Source organism: Mya arenaria, chromosome 10 (assembly GCF_026914265.1).
Source record: "Mya arenaria isolate MELC-2E11 chromosome 10, ASM2691426v1".
In the NCBI taxonomy this organism is placed as follows: Eukaryota; Metazoa; Mollusca; class Bivalvia; order Myida; family Myidae; genus Mya; species Mya arenaria.
The window spans coordinates 29,522,861-29,538,247 of NC_069131.1; the positions used below are offsets into that span (position 1 = coordinate 29,522,861).

Genomic DNA, 15,387 nt, shown 5'->3' on the forward strand with positions numbered 1-15,387 from the left:
TAATTGAAAGGTGGTCGAATGTTTTGAATAAAAATGTTGAATGAAGAGAAACTAGTCAAATACGAAAAAAAACTTATAGGATATACAAGTTAATTTAAAACAAAGAACACACTTCGGATTTCATTGGACAAATATATCATATCATATAAATATGAATCTCCTGTTATGTGTCTTGCTTGGGTTTGTTTTGCTCTAAATATACTATATCGTTCCGAAAATGTTGTCTTAAGGGCATTGTGTATGCTTACTTAGAGCTTCACATTGGTTTGTTTGGATCTAAACGGGCTTAATGGTTGCCAAATTTGGTCTATTTGACACTTAGTAGGCTTATTTAGATCTACACATGGGTATGTTTGGCTCTAAATAAGCATTATTGTAGTCACATTTGACTTGATAGATAATTGAACCTACTTAATTATAGACCTATCGAGTTTTAACCTATTGATATGCTTGACTGTACACTGGTACTGGTACTGTTTCGGCTCGTATAGAACCTACATGATCTTGAATATGGCAACTTTATGGATCACTTGACACTCGATTGGCTTCATACGGTCTATATTTGGCAGATATCAGAAATGAAAAAGTTTATTGGACACAAAGTGGACTTGCGAACAGCCATAGTGTGATGATGGTCTGGAAGATTGGGTTAGTTTAGTTTAAACATATTTTATTCATCAATACATGTCAAATACAATGTAAATCAAATACAAGTACAAATGTTATGAAGCGGATGAGAACGAAAGATAAATAAATCTTATAATGTTCTTCTCCAAACAATTTGTAGAGTGCTTTTTTAAGTGACGGACATTACATAAACTCTATATAGATGACATAATGAAAATCATAACGATGAATATAAAGTAATAGAATGTTGAACTATATCTGGGACATATGATAACACGGTTACTTAATTACTAGTATCACGCAATATCGTTAATTGAATTCAAACGGAGAAATATAGAGTTGAAGAAGGAAAGGTTAGGTGGTTGGTTTAGGTGATCCACTTCAAGTGTCAAGCAATCTACTTAGCTTAGAACTATGAATGACATTACAAATTTAGTCTGAATTCGATACAACTGTTGGATAACTAGTCAAATCGTTTGGACAATTGAATAAACAGATGAACATCATCAAACACTATCTTATTTGATCTTCTGAAAGAGTTTCATCACCATAAAGTAAGTTATGAAGAGTTACTTCAGTCAGCTCTTCTACAGAAGACAGCATTATTCGCCTTTGATCTGTATAAAGAGGACAAATTAGGAGAAAATGATAAGATGTTTCCTGAATTCCACACGAGCAGAGGGGAGACGGCACGATATTTCTAACAAGCAGGTGATGATTCAGTGAGCTGCATTCATTGCGAAGACGTGTGTGCAAGACTTGTAATCGGCGCTTACCATAATAAAAAAGATCATTCGTTTTTGGGACATCCGACTTCAGATAAGTTTTAAATCCAGAAACACTGTCAATCAGTTTTACTTCGCCTGGGAGATTATTCCATGCAGATATAGTAGAAGGTAGGAAAAAATTCATATAAAGTGAAGTATTTGTACGAATGCTAGATATGTGTGATGAGTTTCTTAACAATCTTGACGAGGCTTGGCCTACTGTTTGTGGAACGAGGTCAGAAAGGTAATCTGGTGCAAGACCATTTTTCATTTTGAAAAAAAGAAGAAGCTTGTGTTTTTCTCGCCGAGAACTTAAATCCTCCCAACCAGATTCGATCTTAAGAAGTCGCAGGGAAACAAGTCGAGTACAACCAGTAACAATACGTGCACACTCAGTTTGAATTTTATCAAGTTCATCCTTGTCATATTGAGTACAATTACTCCAAACAACATCAGCGTATTCCAAGATTGGCCGTATGAATGATAGATAGGTGACAAAGGTTAGGTTACAGCCCAAAAGCGGTTGAATGACCACTGGATTGGCTTTCGTAGAGCCCGTATGTGTTTGATAATGAAAGCGTTTGTCTGTTACCATAATAGTGATTTTTGAGCTCTTGACGAACCCTTCTGTAGTAAGAAAGGTACAAAATGGGCTTTATTGCAATCATTCAGAGGGCTGTTGGGGACCTTTTGTGTCATGTGGATTCTTTTTTTGGCGCTTAGAAGGGCACAAAATGAGCCATAATGGGGTGTCGTGCATTCAGTAGGCTTATATACAAACACTTTATGGCCTGCTTAGCAGGTATTATACCTAGAACGAACTGATTTTGGATTATGATATCAATACATTAAGTTGGCAAAACATTGGATGGACTTGAAAAGGCTAGATGTGCTTACATGGGACTCATAAAAATATATGTCATGTAGCATGTTTAAATTGGCTCAAGAAGGGACATTTTCTGGTTGACTTGACTTTTAATATGGGAAATATATTAACTATATGGTTAAAACTGCTTGGTGATTTTGGTAATGTATAGACGTTTTTAGATCAAATTTAACCAAAATATAAATAAATTAAATAATAACAACGTCGATATTGAACATATTTGCATTTTGACATTCAAATGACATTCAAATGAGTTTGACTTTGATTTTGAAAAGCTTAATTTTGTATTTCAATGTGAACTACTTTATAAAATAGTTAACATCTATTCGTATGCATATATGTTTAAAAATGAAACAGTTACAATGTACTAATAATGAAATCTCTTGGAATCAACAAATGGTTGTAACTGCCTTGGGTAACATGTACAAGGACGACACCTAGTTGTCTCCATATCATCTTTAAAACATTTCACTTAAAAGTAACTGAACAGAGATCAAAATAGAGAAAACTATCAATTACTTTTCTGCAAACACGAATTAATTAACAAAATTTAAAAAATAAAAAGGCGAAAATAACAATATTCTCAACTGTTTGTGTTTCAATATATTTTGACCTTGAACTGACCTTGACCTTGAAGCAATCAGATAAGTATGTCAACAGTATGAAATTGATACATGCCATGAATTAAGATATACATATTAATTGACTGTTACACTAGCACAACTTGCCATAAGGCTCGTTCAGCAATAACAATCTTGCGATCACCTTTAATTGGCACACTCTAACGGTATGATCCTTGGCAGTGGCGGTTTCAAAAAATAAAAAAACCTATACCCTAAACAATTGTTTTAAATGAGGGAACATATAATTTACAATTCTGTCTACACCTTTAGACACATACTAAATGTAAATTGAAATGAAAATGGAAAAAAGTATATAGAAAAAAACATATTTTGAGTTATTTTGCATATCTTGACCTTGAAATGACCATGACCTTGAAATGGCTGAAATAAGCTTAAACTTGACATGGGAGAGGTCAGATGGATATGTCAACATAAAGCATACTATTTAATAGATACATGCCATGCATTTAGATAGACTTTCAGAGTAACACTAGTACAGTTTGCTATAAGACTCTTACAGCAATAGCAATCTTGCGACCACCTTTGGCACGCTATTATAGTATGAACCCTTGGCGTTTTCAAAAAATATAGAAGCTATATCCTAAAATATTGTTTTAAATGAAGGAAAATACAATTTACAATTCTGCCAGCACTTTTTGACACACACTTAACATAAATGAATTAAAAAAGAAGAAAAGTGAACGGGAAAAATAGAATTTTAGGGCATTTTTTATACTTTGACCTTGTAAAAAAATCCTTGACAATGACCTTGACTTATTTAAGGTTATATGTTAATTTGAAGTACATTATGAGAAAAGTAATATCCATGTGAATATTTTTTCTTATTTATTTAATAAAAATAGCTATATTCGAACATAGTATATTTACTGAAATGGCAATTAATGGCGGCCATCTTGGGCGCCATCTTGGATATTTCCTTTTCGCAAGAGCCACCAAGTGGCCAAACGCACTTTTCATAATCTACAGACTTTAACCTACAATTTGATACCAAATTATTTTGTATAGCAGAGGGGTGCAGTAAATTTCCTTATTTTTCACATTTTTTTCTGCCTTGGAACCCAGACTATAATATACCAAAAAGGATTATACATATTGAAAACAATGTTCCTTATGGAGGATACCGAGTTTAATTCGAAAGAAAGGTGCAGAAACCTTATGAGACGCTAAAAGATCACAGTAAATCTTTAAGCACTCACCAATCATTGAATATTTTTGCGTTTTTACCGTTTTCAAGTTTATCTCCGATAGTCGGTGAAATAGACGTTCAATAAAAGTATGACGAACAACAATCTGAAAGTAATATGAAACAATATGCATTGTGTTACGTATTGAATTATTTTTAGCCTAAGAAAGTGATTATTTATTTGATTAGTGAATAAACAATCTAGTATGGTGATCTTAATGCAACATCAGTATTTGTTATAAATAATGGTGTAAGTATTTAAAAATAACATTTACCTTGTTCTTTTTGCAATGCTGGAGGTGCATAATATATAAGCAGCAATCCAATTATAAATCGCCCTGTGCTGAAATAAGCCATATGTTATAGCTTTTTTAAGAAAAATGTTTTCTACTAAAACGGTGAATAATATTCGGACGACATTTTATGTTATTTAAACTGAATTGATCATTTACGTGACCATTCAAATAAATATATTTGATGTATGTGTTCATGACATCAAATTTATTTGAACGACGTCACAAATCAATTCCTTAGACTGAACTTCTAGAAAGAAGTGATGCTCAAAATCATGTTACTTCCAGCACCGTTGATTTTTCAATTTATACTCAGAAAGTGTTGACCTATTAAAACTGCAATAAAATGATTGTCTCACATCTAAAACATAACGGTATAAGGTCCCTTCACTTATAATTGTTGTATAAATGTTTTGTCATTTATCTTATAATAGAAATGAGGAATATTTGGTACGCATGTAGAAGAGCTTTTATACCCTCTGAAGCTCAAGGCACACCTATATTTCTAATGCGCTATTTAATTATATATTTCAGATCAAAGACGGGCAATTGCCATCGATATTCAACCTGACAAATGTGTTGAGCAAGATTTTGACCGAGTCACAGTTGTATATGCGTAAACAGGCAGTGAGTTTATACTTAAGTAATAATGTTAAGTTATATATAAAGGCAAATAATCCTATGTAAAACGGTATATAAGCTATAAATAGACTGTTAGAAATAATGACATGATGCATCAATAGTTAGTATCTTAAAAATCATTACTCGTGTTCTAGTAATTGTTTTAAATCTCAGTAAGATGACAATCCTACTGTTTTGTATTCATCAATGTTTTTCAATTCATTTTTGATATAAAATACAGTTTAATTTCATGTTGACTGACTTAGTCTCGTGTTGCATTTTAAAACGTTATTATTGAGCATATATTCTACAAGACCTTCGAATGACCTTGACCTTTACCATAGTTGGCAGTTTGGTAGAAAACTTGGCATTTGCGCATTACGTCCTACAGACATTGAAGTCAATGCATGTTAGTGCTTAATAGTTATAATAATTATATTTGTATACTCTAAATGTGCTCAGAAAACGGCAACCATCTTAATTGTTTTCTTGTCTAAACAAAACCACACAATTGCCTTGTGACTAGACTACAGAAGCCAGTGTCATTAACGATTTAAGTTGTAAGGTGAACCTATCGTGGTGTTATATGTTCGTTATATTTTTGTGAAGTTACGACTGATACATAGACGCTTGTTTAAAACAGAACTGTCACGTTCATGCAGATATTACATTGTTTTAGTAACGTCTAAGATCATTTATCTGAACGGGGCAAAGTAACTGAGTTGCTTATAACGTATTGATTTCACTATAAATCTGTGGCATAATGTGACATATCACAAATTAAACATGTATCGCAATTAAAACAGAAAGCATGCACTACAAAGTACATACAATAACGACAAACTAGAATTTCTATAACAAATTAAGATATCATAAGTTATTAAATATACATGTACCCTACATAAAACGATTGATGTTATGAAGATGTTATTAAGAGTCATGACTAGTATTTTTTAAAATTAAATACCACCTTTACATTCCAAACCCGATCATGGAACCAAGACTTCATACATATAAAAATAAAATGAAATGAATTGTCAAATGAAGTAAAATAGTTGATTCAGTATTTCTCTAAGTTGTATATATGAAGTATTATCTCATGAAAGTCTTAAACTAATTTCCAATGGGGTGCTTACAAAATAATTAATATGAAAAGCCCCTGTGACTCCATCAAGGAAGTTAAATATTGATATTTAAACCTTGTAGTAAGTAATCTAAACCTTGACACACTATTACATACATGAATCAGATATAGTTTTACTCCTTTTTGAATGCTTAATACTAGTTTTATTCCATCCCTAATCATGGAAGAGAACAATAAATTAATTTAAAAAAAAAATGTTCTGTGGGAGTGCTGAAATTATTTAGATTGTTATTTGAATTTCGGTGTTAAAACATGCCATATCATCCTTTAGGATTCAATTAATATGTATTATTTGAATACTTGCTTTATAGTTTCTGTATCTATGTCACAATATTTAGATATAGTTTTTGAAGACTGAAAACTGCGAAGAGTGGTGTCTATTGTAGTTATATAAGTTTGCAATTAAATGGATTTCCACCTTTGTCGTCATGCTAATTTGGAAATTGTCGCCATTATTTTCAGACAACGATTTCAAAATATCCATGTGCTGTAATGAATAAAGGAACTGATTTGTCTGTCTGTCTGTTTACATTTTAGTAATTTATCAGTTTATTTATCTGTTGCTGTTTGGTTCTTGCCCTTAGTTTTGCTTTTAATGATGCTGATAAAGAAGTAAAATGTGTTAAATACTTTTTTAAAAATCGTGATGTTATATAAAAGTTTTTCAAAACTGTAGCAGGTAGTGCTTCTATGTTGTTAAATATGTTCAAATAACTATACACCTTTCTTATAACATTTTTTTATAATATGAGGAGCGACAGCTTTGCTTTAGTAATTTGTTATTCCATATATATATAATCGTTTAACTTATATTTTTATTACTATAGTTTTTAATATGATTTACTTATTCTTTTTTGTTGGTCTGAGTTGGATTAAAAAATACTTTACTTAATATTTTTTATTATTTGTGCTTAAATATAAATATCGTTTTATCCTTATATATTTTAATGAGCACTAAAAATGATTTTATGAGTACTCTCTTAAAAGTATGTGTTGAGCCCACAACTCCAATCTCTAATCCATGTATCCGGCCTACAACTCCAGTCTATAATCCATGTACCAGGCCTACAACACCAGTCTCTAATCCATGTACCAGGCCTACAACTCCAGTCTCTAATCCATGTACCAGGCCTACAACTTCAGTCTCTGAATAGAAATAGCACATAAAAGAGAGAAAGAGCCCACAACTCCAGTCTCTAATCCACGTACCAGGCCTATAACTACAGTCTCTGAAAAGAAATAGCACATAAAATAGAGAAAGAGCCCACAACTCTCTTATCTATGTACCAGTCCCACAACTCCAGTCTCTGAATAGAAAAAAAGCACACACAAGAGAGAAAGAGCCCACAACTCCGGTCTCTATTCTATGTACCAGGCCCACGACTCCAGTCTCTGAATAGAAATAGCCATAAAGGATAACCACAGGCTCCCACAGTTGTACTCTACAATAGAGTAATACAACACTATGCTCCAACAACTGTATTCTACAACACAGAAATACAAAAACAGGCTTCAACAGCTGCACTCTACAACAGAGAAATACCACAAAAGGCATCCACAGCTGTACTCCACAAAAGAGTCATTTAACAATAGCCCAAACAACTGTACCCCACAACAGCGTAATACATCCATAGGCTCCAAAGGCGGAACTCAACAAATGAGTTATATAACAACAGGTATCACCCGGTGTTCTCTACAACAGAGTAAAACCAAAATGGGCACCAACCGCTGACTCTATCACATAGGAATACAACAAAAGGCTCAAACAGAGGAATACAACAATAGGCTCCAACTGTTGAACTCTACAACAGAGTAATACAACATTAAGCTCCAACAGCTGTACTGTACTACAGAGCAATACAAGAATAGGTTCCCTATAGCCGTCCCTACAATAGAGTAATACAACAACAGGCTCCCAACAGCTGTACCTTACAATAGAGTAATACAACAACAGGCCCCAATTGTTGCACTCTACAACAGAGTAATACAACATTAGGCTCCAACCGCTGTACTCTACTACAGAGCAACACACCAACAGGCTCCCAATAGCTGTACCTCACAATAGAGCAATGCAACAACAGGCTCCAACCGTTGCACTCTACAACAATGCAATACAACAACAGGCTCCCGATAGCTGTACTTTTACAATAGAGTAATACAACAACAGACTTCAACAGCTGTACTCTACTTTAGAGCAACAAAACAATAGGCGCCTACAGCTGTACTTTACAATAGGCTAATACAACAATAGACTCGAACAGCTGTACTCTACACCAGAAATACAACAACTTGGCATAAATAGCAATACTCCACATAAGTGTATTATAAGAATAGGTTGCAATAGGTTATTACAAAATCGGCCCCAATAGCCGAACTCCACAATAGAGTAATGCAAAAAAATACAACAATAGGTTCCCAAAAGCCATACTCTAGAATAGCGGAATACCGGAACTGGATCCTGTAGCGGTACTCTGCAATAGAGTAATACAACAGCAGGCTCCAATAGCCTACTCCACAATAGAGTACTACCACCATCTACCCCAATAGCCGTATTCAGCCACAGAGTCAAACAACAATAGGCTCCAGGGCCGAACTCTACAATAGAGTAAACCAACAGAAGGTCCCCAAAAAGCCGTACTCCACAATAGAGTAAACAACAATTGGCCCCAATAGCCGAATTCTACAATAGAGTTATATAACAATAGGCCCCAATAGCCATACTCAACAATAGAGTTATATAACAATAGGCCCCAATAGCCGTACCCCACAAAAGAGTAATACAACAATCAGCCCCAATAGCTGTTCTCTACAAAAAGAGGTACACAAATATCAGCCCCAAAAGCCTAACTCCGCAAAAAAGAGTTATACAACAATCGCCCTAAATAGCCGAACTATATATATATACCAGGGCTCTCGCGAAAAGCTGAATTTGGCAAAGTGGTCGTCTAAAATTCCTTAACTTCATTTATATGTCATATCAAGTGACATTGACTTGCCGACAATATTTGCACTTGTAAATCAGTCAATAAGAAAGTATTTGGCCATTGTCACATCCGATATAATGATAGTTAACCAATCAGAATGTACATTGATAAGACCCTGATTAAACGACATAAGTTTGCCAAAATATGATAGAGAAAGTGACATAATTATGAAAAATCAAGTCAAACATGAATTAAGTAAAGCATAATTGATATACATGTAAGTATTGTACAAACAAGCTAACTCATTCTAAACATAGTTGCATTTGAAGCGTACAAAAAATAAATAAAAATAAATAACATGACATAAAAACAATAATATGAGTGGTTGTAGTGAAATCTTTTTCTTTTTTTTTGTAATTACAATATAAATATTTCTTGCTTTATGAAGAGTTCACTTACGATATTGTCCTCAATAAGTTACGTTGCCAGACATTTTGGCAAAATGACGCCATTTTGTCAGAACAATTTTCATAGAATATCTCCTGAAATTTGTTTAATCAAGGAATGTGACATTCGTACCCTATCCTGATCGTACCAAAATCAGATTGGCCCCTGCACCGAATGAGAAATATGTATGGCGGGAAGTAATTTATGATTGTGAAAGCATTGAATGTAATGAATGATCAGAAACTTTTAAGGTTGACGGAAATCGGTTATAAATGAATGTGCATACTGTGCACTGAAAAATTAAATGTAAATTTAAAGGAGTTGAGCAATGGACAAAGTTAATGTAGTCTCTAACATCAAATAACAGCTCCAAAGAGTGCCGTGGAATAACAATTGAGTCCTCTGGCGTTGAAAAGTACACCGTCCAGGCAGATAACGTTGGGGGGGGGGGGGGGGGGTCCGGCAGTTGTAGCACTTTCTAAAGCCAGTAATGAAAACAGTCCTGAGGTCCACATTTAGTTTTCAGGGCTCCATGGAATAAACCTGAACCTCGTTGAATCTCACAACACTAATGTTCCTTGTGTCTCATTGAGGAAGTAGCTGTGGAATAAAAAATCCTTGTTGATGGAAGCGGGTTGCTCATAGCGATACCAAGGCAAACATGCACAACACCATTGGGGATCCACTATTCCATTAGCGCTGACCACGCCGTTTTCTCCAATCATCATGATAATATAGAGATAATTTCCTTTCAAAGTTGCAGATAACACTGCACACTGTGAATCGTCCACTACAAAAGCATCTTCCACCGTACTAGCATCCTCGAGGAGGAAATGATAAAGTCCATTAACGAAGGGATCGTTCAAAATAAGTTCATCCAGTTTCTTTGTTTACATCCGAAACATATGTTATGTAATCACACAAAGAACTGAAAAAAACATGTTCGTAGCTGGACGAGAATGCCCAAATGCGTATATCCATAAAAGGTTAACAATTAATCAAATGAAATCGATCACAAAATGAAAACTGAAGACCTTTAATTGGGAATTAACTTGAAAATAAAAAGCTAATGAAAATACTGCGTAATTCAGGTTGGCATAAGTTATCTGTGAAATTATTGCGTTGTGTTATCCGCAAGATGAGATGGTTAAATAATACTATCAAAATTGTAAACTCGGTACTAATAATTTACTTCGTAACGAGTTATGTACCCTGAAAGTATCATAAATAAATTTATTTCTTAAGCAATGAATTAAATTATAGCAGTGAATTCAAGTTCTTTATATTTGTGTGTTTTATATGATATTTTTTATTTCAATCTTACCTGGTTTATTGTCCTATAAACACATTTGGACACATGCTTTTCATAGTTTGAAATAATTTTTCTTCTTTACTTTAAAGTCTAGTGGTTTAAATAGGCTTTAATGCCATTGTACAATAAGAAACAGGAGTTATTAAAAAGAAACAACATTAAATTCTAATTCATTGTATCAAGTTTGAGTAAGTTTATTTATTTGACAATAATTTGTCTATATAAAAGGTATATTAGAGTTGACTTTCTTCAGTATATAGATTGCAGTAGAGTCTTCAGACAGATCATTGTCAGTTTCTTGGCCTACTGCGAGTTTCCGTTTTAAAAAATAAACATACTGTAAGAACGTTATCTTTCTTGAGAAGACGTTTAGTTTCGTCTAAGAATTCAGTTTCTCCTATATGGAGTAGTTAAGTATTGTCATCAAGTCATCTGTTACAACAAACAAGGCCCTGTCTGCCAGTGTATCATCATTTTTGTGGGAAAATGTATTGCACTATAATCCGCATATAGCAGTTATTTAAAGTCTTTACTGATGTCGTTAGGCATATCAAGAACAAAGGACACCTCAGTTTTATATGACTTTTTTGTATGTGTGCATTTGCGTCAGTCTCCCGCATCATATTGAAAGCAGTTTTGTCTCGTTATTTAACTTCTATATATGTGTGGAAAACAATATAAACCAGTGTGTTTAATTTTAAACTTTAAGGATGAATGCAGCTTTGTTTCCCTACGAGACGTGGAAAGGGTTTTGTTTGTCATGTCATGGTTTTACTCGAAAGGCAGTGAGTGTTTGTTTCCATCTATGAATGACCCGATCGACACACTAAGCGAAAATGAAAATGCTGATGAACACATGGTATGTTAATATTATACATATATTTTTATATATAGCCAATATTAACAACAAAAGGGCAACATCATTTAGCTGTTTCAGGTTATACAAGTTTATTAATATGCGCAGAGTATCAGGTCTAATGCTTAGTTTAGTAAGGAAATTGCTATTAACCCATCGTTTTCACGGTTAGTCATTTATTTATACATTTCCTTTCTGTACACGAAGTATATTTACATATTTGTGTAAACAATTCACATTTCCAGGCCTACCAATATTCAATAGAAGTTGAATATATTTTATGAGACAATAACATAATTATAATTCATTTCATTTCCACTATAGTTCCGTTATTGATTCAGTATGCCATCTTAGCTTAATATTTCTTATGTTAACTTCACAGTTGAAATAATAAAAAAAAGTATGAATACAATATTCTCAGTTTAAATGAATACTATCACAAGTTTTTTTAAATAAAATGTTTCAAAAAACATAAGTAAATTACTGGTATGTTCTAGATAATAATATAATTAATTTGCTTTCTATAACAGGAACCTACCCCTATTACGAGGTCCTTGATTCTGGCACTTGGTGTGTGTTATCACGCTTGCTTGAAATCCCGACAGAAATATCGAGAAACTGTTCAGCAACATTTTAGTGCACCATTTAGTTTGAGAGAAAACGACGGAGCTGAACAGATTCGCCAAGAAATAGAATGGTTGGTATTTTAAACGCAGTACTATGAGGACCAAAAAAGTTTGATATGCTCTAATAGTATAAAGTTGGAATGAAGGTTGAGATAATTTATTTAAGTAAATGCAGTTAAATGAAAAATGCCTTTACTTTGTTTGTTATTTTGATTATTTGTTTTAACAGTTATTATGGTATAAGACGCTTTTGTATGTAAATGTTTAAGAAAAAAATACTACCTTATTTAGTTCAAAACAAACTTTTGTTTTTATACATTAAATCATTATTAGATAAAAATTATTATAAAAACGTCTTTGAACCAAAAGTTCTGAAAATAATTTAGTGAGTAGCAAGTAAGGAATCAAAATGCATGGCGTTCAAATAAATAAGAAGCAACAACTATTAGTAGTTTTTTAATAAAAAATCTCAATACTACAAGCGAATTTAGCGTTACTAGTTACATGTTCGTTTTATGTTGAAGTAGGATGTTTTCGTAAAACAACAAGAGTTCATACATATGTTTTCATCTTAAACCAATCAGCAACTAGACTACAATCAATACTAACCTCACTCTTTATTTCATCAAAGACACTATTTCCATAATGTTGATTTTTAATGGGAACCTTTGATATCATAACAGTTGTCAAAATTTGGTTTTGAACAACGTGAACCTTGCAAAAAACATCGCCCGCAACACTGCCCTGAAAGAAAATGTCTTTATGATGGTTATCTGTATTGAGCTGAGGATTCCACTCTTTCTCGTTGGTAAACCTGGAAGTTCAAAATCGCTTGCAAAGACGATAGTAGCTGAAGCAATGCAGGGGAACAGTGCTCGTCACAATCTTTTCAAGAACCTTAAACAGGTATGACTTATAAAGTTCACCTTTGGGATGCAATTCACAAGGAATGAACACAATACAATTACTTCGTTATTGTGGTACCGCATTTTCATTTTTAATCAAGCATGGACTCTTGTTCTGGATGCATAGATACATTAATTTAAAATTGTGCATCTTGTAACTTGGCAAAGGTCGTCAAAGTAATCTCTGGGGACTGTTACATCTTTCCTTGTCCGGAGCATAACTTGAAAACCACTGGATTGAATTTAATCATTTTTTACAATGATATAACAAAATAAGAAGAGGTACACTATGCAGGAGCTCTCTATATAACTCCATTTTTTACCTGAATAGTCATAGCCCTATGTTACTTTTTCATGTCCGGCACATCACTTGAAATCTTCCAGATGGAATCTAATAAAACTTCTGCAGTGGTAAATCACAAAAGATCAACCACTTGAAATCACTTTTAAACGTAAAGTTTAAACACTTATGGCAACAATATATTTAAAATATAACAAATTGACACTTTCTAAAATGTTGATTTATAAATTACGGGACCTGCTGACTAAATACAAACAATAACCAGATCAATAAATTTCATGTATATTGTTATGCGATGAATTGCGATCCGAACATATCCGAAGCTGTTGCGTTCATCGATTGATGAACGCAATTGCTCAAAGGCAGTTCATTTAAGGAATGGGAGTTGAGGTGTAAATATTGTCAATTGAATGGTAGAATGACAATCTACATCGTTTTTATTTCAATGCATGCAATAATCAGTCCATGTTATCAAACTTGGCAATGCGTCTACTATTTCATGATAACAAATATCATTTCTTTTTGCTTATAAAAAAACTCGGACATTAAATATAACTTTCAATACAGACGCAGATGGTGTCTTTTCAATGTAGTCCACTAGCAACACCAGATGGCATTGTTGCTACGTTCAGACAATGTTCCCAGTTTCAAAAAGACAGAAACTTGTCAGCCTTTGTATCAACTGTTGTTCTTGACGAGGTAGGACTTGCTGAAGATAGTCCACGAATGCCACTCAAGGTAAATGTTGTACTCCTTACGAGTTGCAAATCCAATTTGGTTGATACAAATTTAAGGTTTGTTAAAAAACAACTGTATACAAAACCTCATTTTTCAAAGCCTACATATGTGGAATTCAATAAAAATAATTTTGTCGTTTCTTAGTATTATAACGATCCTTAAATAAAGGTTGATTAAAATCAAATATTTGACATAATGTATTCATGTCTTAAGTATTTTGATGTTTAGATTTGAACAGGGTTTATTGATTTGATAAAACGAAATTAGTTGTGATACTGATAAACAATAGTCTTTTACTAAATGGCAATGTTAATGAAATGCAGACATTACATCCACTTCTGGAAGATGGTTGTCAAGGGGATGAAATTCCTGAGGACTATAAGAAGGTAAATGTATTAATTGATTCGCCAAATTGTTTTTTCCAAAGAATGCACCACGTCAACATGTTTTGAAGCGAAAAAAAGTTTTTTTTTGTTTTTGTACCATTTGATCATCAACAATTGTTAATGCAAAACATGTCATTCATTTTATCTTTGTTAGCAACCGTATCGATTCAAAAAACATGTGCGGAGGTAACATTCAGTTTACGTATTTAAGCCGTTGCGTGCAATAAAATAATGGCGTATTGTGTGGGCTAATCCTTATAGTTATGATAGTGTATTGTGTTTCACAGACGGTCAAAGAAATTTCGAATGAATTTAAAAGGTTTGGGAGTTAAAACTTTCAGCAAATCGAAAAAGGTAATTTGAATAAAAAACATAATATATTTTCATGGTTACTGTTTCATGATAACGTAAAGCCCATGGTTTTAATATGCATAAACAATTGTGTCAATGAGGATTTCAATTACAGCTTGAATAATTTTAAATGGTAACTTTTGCAAAAGGGTAATAACCACTCATATCTAATTGCACGATAAGTAAATAGATGTTAATGGATTATGTATTATAAGTATCACTATTCAGCTTCAAATACGCCAGTTATTCAATAATTGAGAATGTTTCATCTTGGTATTGTTGAAAAGACAGAAGCGGCTATTTCATTTCAGGTGCGCATTTTGGCGTACAAAATTAACCAAATGGACCAAATGTCCCCGAATTAACACTTCTTTGC

General features: G+C 33.3%; 1 protein-coding gene across 2 annotated transcripts in view; it reads left to right on the forward strand.

Moving 5' to 3' along the window:
* LOC128205637 (E3 ubiquitin-protein ligase rnf213-alpha-like) overlaps positions 1-15,387 on the forward strand; it is a 108,420-nt gene that overhangs the window by 51,675 nt on the left and 41,358 nt on the right. For both annotated transcript variants that reach the window (XM_052907441.1, XM_052907442.1), the window contains exons 44-49: positions 4,935-5,027; positions 11,558-11,707; positions 12,235-12,401; positions 13,014-13,236; positions 14,104-14,274; positions 14,598-14,660. In XM_052907441.1, coding sequence (XP_052763401.1) covers positions 4,935-5,027; positions 11,558-11,707; positions 12,235-12,401; positions 13,014-13,236; positions 14,104-14,274; positions 14,598-14,660 — 867 coding nt within the window. The remainder of the gene's footprint in view (positions 1-4,934; positions 5,028-11,557; positions 11,708-12,234; positions 12,402-13,013; positions 13,237-14,103; positions 14,275-14,597; positions 14,661-15,387) is intronic.